Source organism: Colletes latitarsis, chromosome 1, assembly GCF_051014445.1.
Source record: "Colletes latitarsis isolate SP2378_abdomen chromosome 1, iyColLati1, whole genome shotgun sequence".
Lineage (NCBI taxonomy): Eukaryota > Metazoa > Arthropoda > Insecta > Hymenoptera > Colletidae > Colletes > Colletes latitarsis.
The window spans coordinates 55,006,966-55,020,863 of NC_135134.1; the positions used below are offsets into that span (position 1 = coordinate 55,006,966).

A 13,898-nucleotide genomic window follows, 5' to 3' on the forward strand; every position below is an offset into this window, starting at 1 on the left:
AAGATGATATTACAAATAGTAGCGAAGTGAATTTATCGTGTTCGCCGTTACGTCGCAATTCATCATTTACAAATAAACGCAGTCTCTATGCCAAATTACGAACGAAATGTGTAACGAAAGAATAGATTGCGTACTACGCGTCGAACAATACGAAATAGAAGGCTATGATACAGTTAATTTAGGGGGAAAAAGTCTAACAAAAGAAAATCCTCGAACGACAATAGCCTCAACGTGCCGACATTACTCGTCGCGCATTTCTTTGCTTTGGTATTCCTTTGCACATTCCTGTGCCCTTGCATTTCTGTGAACCCAACAAACACATTGCGTTGTAATTTCGACAATATCGTCCTTCGTATTTCTTATCCTACGTATTTATTATAAAAGTACAAAACATATATTATGGCAGTTATCATGAAGCATTTTGCAAGATAGCCGATTTAATTATGTTATCGATTATGTGCCAAAGTGTAATAATTGCTTCAGGGTCGGTGGATATGACGACGATATATGGAATGAAAAAGTATTTCAAAAATATCCTTTGAATTTCGAGGCTTACTTCTACAAATTCTTATAAATAAGAAACTATCATTCGTGTCAATTGCTTGATATATCGTATAACGATATTTGACCAATTATTGATTAATTATATATGCGATGTAATTCCGAATACTGTAACCGACCCTGTCATTACTTACAAACCTATGTATCTTATACTGCTTATCGCAAGAGATATTTAAGTGCACTACGAGATTCGCCTTTGCAGGTAATAGCAATGACCAAGTACAAATAATATCGAATATTCGAGTTTCGCGCAAAATAGATTGTATCTAACAATCTGGAATCCGGACAGAATTACCTTATCCCTTAAATTGCATTTCTACCAGACGGAATCGTTCGTTCGAAATGTACAATTTCCTGTAGCATTAAGAGGACAAGTTCTAAATTTAGGCAGACATTACCTGAGTCCTTAATTGCACTTCCTTCTAATCACATGCGTGGATCGACTTTGGAGCTGAAATAGTTTGCCATCGGAACGAAATCAATTAGCCGCTAATAACCACCGACTGGAGCCATAAACATCACACCGCTATGGTGTCCCATACCACTCTAACCACAATTTTTCCGCGCCAAACTGTGGTGGCTCGCCCTCTGTGTTTCAAACTGAAAAGCAAGCTGTAATGGCGCGAAGCAGAGATTGCTTAAATTTTATTCGAATAATAGATAACAAATAAAACCAATTTATAGCAAGCAATTTGATTTACTCGTTGCGAAAAATTAATTCTATTGTTCAAATTCTAATTTTTATTTGTTATTCGAATAAAAATTTTCCCAATTTCCGGCATAAAGCGGTGCTATTTGCGCGTGGAGCCCCTCGCGAAATTTTGTCGCTCTTTACCGCCTATATCGTTCGGAATGATTAAAAAATAAACAATCACTTTCACAAATGTATGTGCTCGAAGCGTAAAACTATTTTTTAATCAATCCTACATTTGTGTAAAGATCGCACACTCTAATACAGAGTGAGGGTAGCGGTAGACTACAGATCGAAATCGTGGCCCTTGATGGCCAGTTGATTTTGTTCCGACTGTAGTACGAATGTTACAATGGGAGCAGAGAATATACCACGGATGGTTATCTTCAATGTAAGCGACATTCCGATAACCTATAACTGGCATCGTTTCAACATACCACTTACGAACTTTGGTCATTGCGGTTGTAAAGCTACCTCTACCAGGTGCATTGCCCTCCTACCTATTTCTGTTAGACAATTTCCAAATCAAGCGTTAATATGCCTGTCATCTGTGGAATGCATGACACCTAACCCTTTCGATGCTATATAGGATTTGAACGCTTGGCGTACAACGTGTGCGGATGACCTGTAGTCTTATGCGTAAGCCGAATTCCTAGAACGCCGATAGGCGTTCAAAGCACAGAATACTTTGATAGAAAATTTGTAAGCGCCCGTAGCATCCAAAGGATTAAACGTTTAAGCGACGAAGCGAGTGAATATTGTTCGGAACATAATCTTGTACTTTTGTTATACGATTAAGGAATTAAATAAAGTACAAATAAATATACATATATATTGCATTTATACACGGGACAAGTAACTTGGAACCGCTTCGAGAATTGTACAATAATCTTTGTTCATAGTTTAAAAAATTTTCAGATCGTCCTCAAGTTTCGTAAATGAAAATCAATTGTTTTAAACAGTGAAGCGAACTCTGTGTTAAGTAATACGAACATATTGTTACTTAAGTGTCAATAGTAAAACAACAGATGATCATCACCGTCCAATCGTTAAGAAAATGTGGCTTACAAAGAGTCTTCGTAAAGTAAACTTCGTTCGCCGGAATATTCATCGGAACCAATGTTCGGAGTCACCGAAGCGGTTCCAGCCACCTGTCCCACCCTGTATATTGCACGCGTTCTGAATATACGCGACGCGTATCCCGACGATAGAATACAAAGGTAAACGATTAAATGTAATGTTTATACATTTTATCAATAGTAATTGATAGGAATACTCGAATACCGGCGACACTCGATCGAGTCTTCGCGCAAGAAGATGGCATATTAACACGCTTGGCAAGGACGTATGTACGTGAAACGTTAGTGCTCCCCAACCGTATTACATGACAGGTAATAAAAAATAGTGCCATCCCCTGTATATCTTATCGATCTATGAAATAGGTGCACTTGGTACCAATGTGTACATGATTACGAGAATAGAGAAGATGTAATCGTGAGATAGCATAGGCGTAATATAAACCACGCATCCTTGGGACGTTCGCTGATAGTCGACTACAAAAACGAACAGCGGTATCGTTGTTCGGACGAGACCTGTAAAGAACCCCAAAAAATCCCTCGATATCATCAACGCACCGACGGTGGTTGGAAAGAAGGAAAGGTGTAGGTTTTGGGTTCGATTCCGTTTCACAAAAATTCAGTCGTTCATCGTATGAGTGTATCGCCGTCTATCCTATCAGCGTAGTTCCCCCCGACTCGTCACGGTTCAGTCACCTTTGCGCACAAACAAACAGCGTTTCGCATCCGTAACGCCACCCTGACGACGCGTCGCGGGTGCCGTGTACTCTACTCGTACGAGACGGACTAACAGCAGCATGAACGTGAAGTAGCGTGGACTTGTAACAGGCACTGTGCTTTTAGGCTAGCGGGCCGAGACGAATTCCGGCGGAGGGCTGCGATACTTGGCGCGAATGGGAAGAAAGTTGGTGTGCTTGTTGCCGTGGGGTGAAGGCGGCGTGCTCTCGCGGTTGAGGGTCCTCACCTGACAGGGGTCATGCCTCGCCAAGAAATGCTCCAAGGTGTCCCAACCACCGCCCACCCTGACCATCATGTGTCTCCCCTTCAAAAGCTGCGAACACGAAAGTACCACGACGGTCATTAGCAGTTGCCGCGCCTTCAGCCGCGCGCGACCTTTTACAAAATCTAACGAGCTTTCTACGTTTCGAGTAATTGCGGAAGGATTTTCAGCGACGAGTCTTTTCAAATTGCTTAGTCGCGTTAAGACTCGGTCTCAGCCGCTGAAAGACGAAAAGATGGAGGAAGGACTGGACCTGGTTAGCGAAGTCGACGGTAATTTATCATAGGACGAGTTGATGCGACTCGGTGCAACGACAGTTATACCAACTCGTACACTGGCCTCATAGAAACTTTGCATAGTATACGAATGTGTAGGCGCGCTTCGACTTCCAATTGATAGAATGCGGTTGGTTACGCAAGCTGACTGACGATGACTCCGGCGCGTTTGCGATAGTATAGACAAGTCTGTTTTGAAGTCTTTATGCATACATACATTCGACAAATCGTACCAAAGAGTACTCGAAGAAGAAATAGTGCATTGTTTTCTATGTCACTGTCATTATCGAAGACGACAGTGGTAACTGATAAACGTTATAATTCGTTCGCCTTAAAATACATTAAAACGTCTTCCACGATAAATTTTATACTCCTTCTTTTATCATTCTCTTTATAATTTTAATCACTAAACACGATTTCACTTTATCTTTCGCCTATGTAGTCCAAGTTATCTAGAGCGCCGTTGTTAATCGTTTAAGCCTCGTTCTAACGGATTTTGATATAGATAGAGCTCGATTAGGATGGCATCGTAAATATAAATAAGACGATTAACTTCTAAGAATATCTTGATGAACGAAATTCTTCGAAATGCTGTTCACGGTGCTCGAAACTTACAGTTAGTCAAGTATACTCGCACCCTACGGAATTTCAAACTTGTTTCTTTCGATAAGGGAACACGATACGAAAACATGTTATGCTAGATCTTCGATTTATATCTGCACAAAAGAATGACCCAATTTCTGGCTGTACTACGATTAATGGAATCCTCTGATGGGGGAGGAAGGGAGACGTCCAAACAACTTTATTAATCTCTTTCTTTCCACTTGGACCAAACGGGAAAAGTAATAAAATCGAAAATCAGGTTACGTACTCTGATGAAGACGTTTCGTCCCGCGATGTGGTAACGGCCTTCCCCAACCTTGCGCACCTTCAGCTTGGAGCACTTCTCCGAGGGACACTGGCAGAGTCTTTGAACAGCCTCGGTAGCTCTTCTTACCTAAAAACAGCAAAGGGACGCGGCGCGGTGTAAACATTACCCACGAAACGGTAGCGGCGTATTTTTACGTCCGACAGAGGACGAAGAACGATCGACTGTCTCCGGAGATAAGGCTGTCCAAAGCTGTGGGGGAGGTATTGCAATCCCCGCCGGCCCCCACAGCATGAACCAACCTTACCTCCGGCGTTGCCGGCTGACGAGGTTCTGGCTAAGCGAATATGGGTCGAGTACAGTCTTGGGACAGGAATCTTTGGTTCCAGGATGAGTTAAGACTCTAGAATAAAAGTCCTTACAGTGCAGTAATAGCTTGGAATCAAAAAGGGTCGGTAACTAGCCTACCTCAATGATATGGCAAATCATTGAGAGGGTTAATAGTTCCAGGTTTCGTAACTTGGCAGTGGTGAAAACGCACCCAACACCGCTGGGATAGGCACCTAGCCTCAGTACGGCAGAGCAAGGCAGCACCAGCTGTATCCCCCGACTAGCACACGATAAAGAAAGACAATAACTGTCTTCAGAGATAAATCGCGGCACCGTTTCTCGCGGGGAAAGTCGAAGATGTGCGCAGCCTCGTAACATCCGTTGTTTCGTATGCAGGAATTCGACATGCATGGGTCCGCGAGCGTGCAAACGCATACTTGAAAAAGCTTAAACCGAGCCGTTTGCATCCATTGTCCCTTTCTTTATCCCTTCCTTGCTCTCTGCCATTCATAGCGAACGTGACGCGATGCGATTTGCGCGTGCAGCCTCGCGCACGAGTACCGAGCTATACAGATTGCCCCTGACAAGAAACATCATCTACTTGACGATCTCGGATTTTTATCAATCTTGCCACGCGACGAACCATTGGAAAATACTCAGCAGTTATTATTTAGTTACGAACGAGTATAGAATCAACCTTATTCCGACCCCAACTTGCTACTCGCGGGTCGAGTCAACGTCCTCGAGGAAGGTTTACTTAAAAAATAATTTTATTTTCAACTTTGATCGTTATTATACCTTGCGATCGAGTTCCGTTATGGGCCCCGTGTGTTCCGGCGGCTCAGCTGGCGAGGGCAAAGGTGAACACGACGGCGATGGAACCTCGTCGGGATCCTCCGCGCTTCCACGGGACCAGTCGTCCTCTGTGGTATCACTGGGCACTCCGTCGCTACCCGTTGGGCCATTATCGCTCACCGACCGTCGCATTTCGGGCTCGTGGGTTGTTCCAGTCGTTGGGTCCAACCATCGCGTCGCCGACGACGCAACTTCCGACGCCGAGCTGAAAGATATTCGTATTCGTATATCTCAAAGTCGAGAGTCACGTTACGTTTCCTTTTACGAACGATAGTTGATCACTTATGTGTCAGTTTCTCTATTGCACGGAGCACGAAAAATAGCTAATGTTGATTTATTACACCACTTTGGATATAACTATCGATCAAGTCGCGATACAAACTCAATTAGTATTGACATCAATATAAATTATGGTTAGAGAGAAAGCATGTCGCCGATCGAAAGCAATGCCAAATACGTAGCCGCGAAAAAGATCGTGAAACGAAACTACATTACCATAAATGTAAAATAGCTATCAGCGATGAGTACGCCATAAGAGCATGTAAATTGTGTGCGGTAAAGGTATTATAAGGTACTGACGATAAAGAGATTTAATGCTGGGTTGTTAGGAGAGTCAGCTCCCGTGTTAGTGTTAGGAGCTGCGCTGTACATATTTGATCAACGTAGGTCTGGGGTAAAAAGAAGTGAAATCGATTGATCGTTTCGTATGAAGGATGCTCCGAAGAAAGGCTCGAGCAATGTAGAAACCTTTAGTGTTCGCCAGAGCAGACGAATATATCCAGTCAACATAGGTCCGCATCAACCCCAACGGATATACAGATAATTTACTTTATTTGCAGACGCCAATTGAATGCAAACTATATATCTTGACCCATGTAGTCGGATCTGCACTATTTACTTATCGAGTCAATAGTCTTGTGTACTGAACATAGGCTCGCAAATTAACCCCAACGGATATACAAGTAATTTACTTTAGACGCAGACGCCAATTGAATGCGAACAACATAGCTTGACACGTACAGCTTGATCCGCAATATTTATTCATCGTGTCAAGAATCTCGACTGGTGAACGCTATCAATCTTAATTCGGATGTCTTAGCAACTGTACGATCGTACCATTTAGTCATCTACTATAATAGTTTCTTGCTATTGCATCGTTTTATTTTAACCAACAAGCAAATATATCGATATGTGGGACATTTATTTTATGCACCTTTATTTTGTATGCGTTTTGAGTTTCATGTACCGCAATTTCTATAACGTGGAACGAATCCCTCACGTTATACGGAGGTACACCATACATTCATCTTTCCCTGGCGTGTTTCCAACAATGTTGATATGCGTACCTACGGTAACACTGCTCATCCATTTTTATGAGAGTTCTGTGCGCTTAAATTCCTGCCCCTTGTTTAGCCAATCCTGGCTCAAGAAAACACAACGGTGCTTCAGAAGAATATTTACACTCGTATGGAGCATTCAAATATATATTTTCTTGTCTTCTCGCTGCAGTTAACCGAACTATAGCCAAGCCACATTTACTAGAGTCGCTCTACACATAAGTTTATGCTTTTTTCGATCGACCTGTGTAATATCATTCGGTAGAAACGCTTAAAAAGAATTTTCATTTCACTGCTGTGGTTAACTGACGCACGCGCCAGTAACACGATACATCAATTAACGTCTTCGTTAAAAACTATCTCCGCGCTGTTTTTACGGCAACGGTAGTTAAGAGAGGCGCGCGCCCGTTCTGTTATTTATCATAATTATACCGGTGTATCGTCTACTGCTTTGGCGTAAATACCGTAAGCTTAACACGCTACGAAACACCGCCACTCCTACGGCATTGCGTTACGGTTGAGGTAAGCGTACGGCTGTCTTTCTGAGAATGTAACGCCTCGCAGATTCGCCCATTAAGCGAATCCTTTTTCAGCAAACAGAGAACCTCCTCGTCCTTCTGAAACCGCGTTCCCACGTCGAATCACGTTTCACCGCGATTCGCAAACCCGCGTACGCACGCTGTCAGTCGTCAAACCTGCAGTAAGCTAAATGCACCACTAGTTGACCATGTGCCAATAGCTGACATTTCTAGGAAATTAACTGAGCCGAATATGGCACAATACTTTCCGACGCCTCGCTCTGATCTTACTTTGAGATAACGAAGATAGAGAAAGCGTTTGTCTAACTTTTGCAATTATTTAGAAAAAAAATTCCTCCAGTAGGTCAGCTACCGATACTTTTATTTTACTATTGAAAGTTGTTCGAACAAGCAGTCACCGATGCGAACCGTTCGAATAGTCATTTTATGGATGGTCACTCGAGCTGAAAAGAAGATCATCGAAAGGGAAACCGTGGCCCACGTACCTGCTGTGTTTGATTTTCTCGGACGGAGGCCTGGGCGTCGCGGTCGGGGACGGCGATTGGAACTGCCAAGAAACGAGGCTGCTATGAGATATACCACTATCGGACAAGCAATGAAGATCCCTTTCTTGTTCCGCGGCGATTTCCCTCTCGAGCTGCACGAGTCCCGGAGGCTCCACGGAATATATCGAAGCCAATCGAGCCACTTCCAACAAACAGAGCACCACGTTCCGTGGTTGTCCGTGTAAAACTAAAAATTACAGACGTCGTTCCGTTAAATAATCATATATTGAATTCGGAGCATGGATAAAGCCCTAACTTTCGACATTCTCCCTTCGAAAAGTCGTTCCCCAAGCTCTGGCGACACAAAGAATCCCCAGGAACCGGACACGTGACTCGACGAGCCATTTCCACGCGACCCCGAGGCTCCTCTTCTTCCCCGATTGCATCAACGGGGCGTGTATTACTTTTCAGGGCATTCGAAGTCGTTCGGGCACGAGCAAAGAGCTCTCGTGTTCTTTTCATCGCTCCCGGAGACGCGTTTAATTCGCGGCGATTACTCTCGCCTCGGGAGTGTTTTGAATTTGCATATTCGCGCGCGGGAACGCGATCCCGCGACGTAATTGGCGGGGACTTCCCTTTCAATCGTCACGGAACACTTGAGATAGACCTCGATCGCGACCGGGTAACACGCGCGGAAGCGAATCGATTCGAATAACTGCTAATATTTACCGAGATCGTCGCTCTCGAACAGGAGGTTCTCATGGACGCCTAGACGCCGGCAAAACTGAATGAAATTCTCCATGTTGTCGCGGGAGAAGAAGCTGCGTCTCGCAGCATTCTCCCAGCATCGTCCCCTTATCAACGGCAGCGGCTGGAAAGTAGAAAATGTCGATCTGTTCTCTCCAAGACAAATAGGAACGAGTGGGAGTAATCGTTGGTAGTGTGGTTAAATTGTGTAAGCGGGGCTCTAATTGAATCGGTAACTCCGATACTTCCAACAGCCCCTTTCTCTGCAATTATCGAGGTTCTACTCTACCGAGAAAGACCTCTAACAGCGTAATAATTATTTACCCCTTTCGCTCTTCCAGCGTCGATCGCCATCCTCGCCTTTTCCTGAATGACCCTTGCCAGACGACACACCACCACGCCATTGTCCAAGGAATCAAAGAAACTGTCTCCCGTCACGTAATCGCCGTCTGAAACGCGGTAAAGGTCGATTTTTCTATCACGAAGCATATTAATTTGTTTTTATAGTGATTCTGCGATGGTATTAGCGTGTTTTAGACGGGAAAATAATCTGTGAGACGAACGGCGTAACATATCGCGTAAACGGTCGCTTCAAAGCAGTCGACGAAGTGGCGTCATTGTTGGGAACAATGGACCAACCCTCCTTACGCTCTCCAGTCGAATTCTTTCGAAGCAATGGTAGGGTGACTTCTGCATTGTTGCAGAATTTCCACGAACAACTTCTCGCAAAGCGTGCACGCGTCTCGGCGACCAGAGGAATATAATTGCGCTCTTTCGTGGACTTTTAGCGGAATTTTTAGATACCATGTTACAGATATCGAGGGTTGTTCGTGGAACTGACCAGATAAAAATTCTGTCCGCCTGTTCGTTCACAGAACCACCGGGTGCAAGAAATCAATCTTTTCCATAGCAAGTCGTTACCAGTTAAACGGAATTCACACGGAAATCGGCGTCTAATTACCGCTTTCCGATCGAAAGCGTGCCCTTAAGCGGCATGGCGAGCATCGAGCCGCATTATTACCCGACGTAATGTCAAACATAAATTAGACCCGCGCCCGAGTATCACGCGCGAAGTTCCGGGTGACCGAGTTGTTGTTCGTCGCGCGGCTCGCACTTATATACGCTCACGCCCGTGATCTTTCGCAAGATCGAAAGAGGGTAGAGGCATATCCTACGAGAACGGCCGTTATCACGAGCGGCAGCCTGCTCGATTCGCCATTGTGTCCCAGGCCATATGCGAACAATATTCGCGATCCAGATCCAACGCCGGCATCTGGCGGTGCACGTACCGCCGCGTTGCGCGTGTGTGTCTGCCGTAGGAACGTGTGATGGACTTTACTCCATAAGCCTTGCCCGTTAAAACGCTTTTTTTTCGCTTCCTCCGGTGGTTCTGCCCCGGGTGCAACCCTATTGTTACCGGGTCGAGTCACGAGCCTGCGCGCCGGTTCTCATTACCATCCGTATCTGCGAGGCTTTATCGCTCCGTCAGCCCAACCTAGTTCCTATTTCCCATCGTATCCCGCCTATATCTATATACGTGGCACGGATCGTGTCGCGAGTTTTCCTCAGATTCTCTCCGCGGCCGTCGATCGTTCCCCAGCAGCGTGGGAGAACGATGAGAGGTGTCTGAGCATTTCACGAGCCGCCTCTAGCGCGTGCAAAGCGCCCCGTGCACCACGCAGACGTTTATCGGAGACTCGGCCCGCGGGCTTCATCGATCAGTGGCGCAGCCAGGGGGATCAAACGCTACGAAAAGCTCGATTCTTCTAAATGACTCCTTGTTCGAAACGCAATCGAATGTGTCTACATCGAGGTAACCTCGTTTTGCAAAATTAAGAACACTTTTTGAAAGAGCAACTGTTCACACGAATAAAGGGGTAACTGTCTCTAGTGGAACTGCAGGTCAGAAGCCAATGTCGTTGCTTTCGCAAAAATCACTTGCCTCGCTGGGGAAAGATCCTGGCCTTGATCCTGTTTGCACGTGGAAGCTGGCGAACGAAATTGAAATGATTTCGAGGCAGTCACGCACGAGTTGACCTATCGTGAGAGTGTCCTGGCTAGATTATTTCTCGCTTGACCGAGCAGCGAACGGTACGAGTTTCTAGTCGGCTACATTTTTCGACGATCGATCAACGAGGATCCAAATCGAAATTCCTGCCTTTCCATTGCCGTCTACCAACCCCAGCGAAACTAAATTTTACATTCGATCGTGAACTGGCATCCATTATTGATGGAATTTTAAAAATTGACATCCAGACGAGCGAAGCTGCGGACAATGTTTACTGATTCATTAGAGTTCAAATTTTAAAAGAAATTTCGAGGAAACATTTCTGGCCACACAGTATATTTTCGGTAAAGAATTTTTTCCTCGAAAGTACGTAGAATTTCGGAGTATGTGTATTCATCAAAAACGATTGCAATAAACCCCCGTAACCAAAAATAATTTTTCCAGAACGAATAGAAATTTTTTTGGAAAAATTATTTTCTTATTTATTTTCGTATTCTTGATTTTCGTCTTATTTTGGCCTCTAGAATCTCCCATTAATATTTTTCCCAGGGGTGGCCGAACACTCTGTATAGCGGCAAGATATCACCCTCGTATTGACCTCTTCAATCTCATCGTTCGTTAAAATTAATTCTAGCCTATTGCTACGCAGCCTATTCTCCACTTGTCTCTGTCTCGCATGATTAGGCGATCGGTAGTAGTTATTCGAAGAAAGGCACTTTAGAGAGAAGAAATAATTCTATATTGAAATGGTAAATTAATAAAACATAATATACGTGCACCGATAGAGGGTGTATCGTAACATGTGGGATCCACTTCAGCGGTGGATCGAGGACACAAAAGCAATGAAAAAAAAGTTCATCTAAACGCAAGCCCTATTTGACCTTGTTCCCACGTCGTACCCATTTTTGTTCTCTGGTAATGCGCAGCTGCTTACCTTTATAAAAGGTACTTGAAACGACCACCATTTGGACCAAATGTAAGCCCTATAGTCATCGTATCATAGAGTTCGTTGGCAGCTCTGTTATATTTCTGATAAAGTTTTTAAAGGATACGGGAGGTTTCGTAGGTAGCGGTTTCACAGATAAATCTGAAGCGATTCGAACGGCTCGAATCGTTTCTCACGTTCCCTGACACGGCCGTGTCATTTCGTAGACCTCCGTCGGTTTTGATGAATCCCGATAACGATTTATCGTGCGCCCGTTCGAGGTTAATTTGCCTCTTCGTGAGGCCTACTGCTACACGGACCGATTCTTCGATTTTTGGATCGATCTTCGTCTTCCACGTTTATCGCGTGTGCCTACTACGACCTGGAAGTCTTAAAAGATAAAGGTAGTACAAAATTATAGAACATAGTACATTATTTAAATTTGTCTAGATGTATTTTCTATCCGAAACACCCTGTATGAAACGAGTTAAACAGAACTCTTCGTTGCGCATCGACGTTTACGTGGCCTTGCACGCGCCGTACCCGTCGTTTCATGGAAAAGAAAAACTTCGAGTCAGTTTTATTGGCAGGACTCGTTCTTCTTCTCGCTCTTAATAAGAGCTGGTCGCGTGTATCGATAACCACCGTACACCGTGACCTGCATTTTCTTCATATCCTTGATATGCTACCCTTCGGTTTTAATGGTCGCTCGACCTCTTTAGTGCGATTCGAGCCTTTTTCAGTACCATCGACGTCGTCCTTGGCATTGTTCGATCGATGCATTAATTCGAACACGATATATCATTGCGACCGCCTGTTACCATAAAACATACCGCAGCATGACAATTTTTATTTCATCGCTTGGAGTACACCCGAGGTATCCTCAAAACAAGGTCGCTCGTTGGTTGTACGTTCGAGTAAATGTGCGAAGAGAATTTACAAATTACCGATACTGTACGCCTATGGGCGTTAATCGTACTCGGTCCACCTGTCCGTTGCGCATTTGCAAACGCACGGAGCGCCGAAGTTTCCATTAAAAAAATGAAACGTGTAATCATGGCTGAAAACTTTCAAGTCCCCCCCATTTCTCCCCAGAGCGAAACGTTTCAAACGAACCAGTTAAAACGCTCGATAATCAATACGTTAATTTGCTCCCTCTCTATGTTCGTCTCGTCTCGTTGCGTCCGAAGATCGACTCTAGCCCCGTTTTACACGATATTCGAGCGAATCGAGGGACTCTGGATGGTGGATAAACCATCAGACGTAACCCGGAGGTCTCGTCTCTACGATTCACGGCTCGCTGGGCGTCCATGGCCACTGCCAAAGAACCGAACCGTTCGCGAACCTCGTCTCATCGGATCCACGATCACAACACACGCGCAAGCATGTATTAGGAAGGCGTAGCCGCCCATTTATGCGTAATGCGGCTTCAGGTACCCGCGATGAAGGGAGAAGAAGTGGCACGAAGGAAGAGGGGTGCCCGGCCGACTTCCGGTTGAGTCAGACCCGTTCAGACCGCTGCGGGAGACGCAGGGTGTGGGTCGTAAGGTCCCGACTATTCGTGCCTCATTTCAATAATTTCCGACAGACATTTTGGCGATTCGTTGAACCCGAAAATCGACGCCCCGAGTCGAAACCTGCGTGGGACGATGAGTTTTCTACGGTTTGCACGCCTATTTAACCTATTAACCCTTCCGCGTATTATGGGTGTACAAATGTACAAAGTTTAAAGTTCAATCCCGAACATTGAACCATCGATGCCGTAATTTTGGCGTCGAGACAGAGGCCAGCGATTTACATTCGTTTACGTATTCGCGCGGAACATGGCGTAATTGGATGTGCGCGGACCCGAACCGAAAATGCATAATTCAGGTTTAAATACCAAAACTTCGGTCCGCGGTTATTTTTCCTGCACAGCGAACGCAAACACCCCGATGTGTCTCTCACCCTCGCATTAAAGTCCCCCTCGATTGAATGCAGACGGGAGAGCTGACCGCCACACGCTGCATTTCAAGCGATCTACGGGTCCGGGCGAGTGTGGGTGTGCGCTTGAATCGTACACTCCTGAACGAGAATAGTAACTACACGGCAGAGGTACCCACACGATCGTATAGCAAAGGCTGCCGACCTATCTCCGTTGTTCTGGCTTTGAAGCTGCACGAAGAGTGGCAGCATGTCAGCGTGATATTGCGACGCGATAT

At 45.1% G+C, this 13,898-nt stretch overlaps 1 protein-coding gene across 3 annotated transcripts in view; it reads right to left on the reverse strand.

The window, feature by feature from the left end:
- Positions 1–214: 214 nt before the first annotated feature.
- Positions 215–13,898, reverse strand: part of LOC143346309 (growth arrest-specific protein 2) — a 31,854-nt gene continuing 18,170 nt past the window's right edge. For all 3 annotated transcript variants that reach the window (XM_076774338.1, XM_076774426.1, XM_076774502.1), the window contains exons 3-8: positions 9,089–9,213; positions 8,747–8,888; positions 8,018–8,264; positions 5,600–5,861; positions 4,475–4,600; positions 215–3,379 (exon numbers count right to left, since the gene is read on the reverse strand). In XM_076774338.1, the coding sequence (XP_076630453.1) occupies positions 3,173–3,379; positions 4,475–4,600; positions 5,600–5,861; positions 8,018–8,264; positions 8,747–8,888; positions 9,089–9,213 (1,109 nt within the window). In that variant the 3' untranslated portion in view covers positions 215–3,172. The remainder of the gene's footprint in view (positions 3,380–4,474; positions 4,601–5,599; positions 5,862–8,017; positions 8,265–8,746; positions 8,889–9,088; positions 9,214–13,898) is intronic.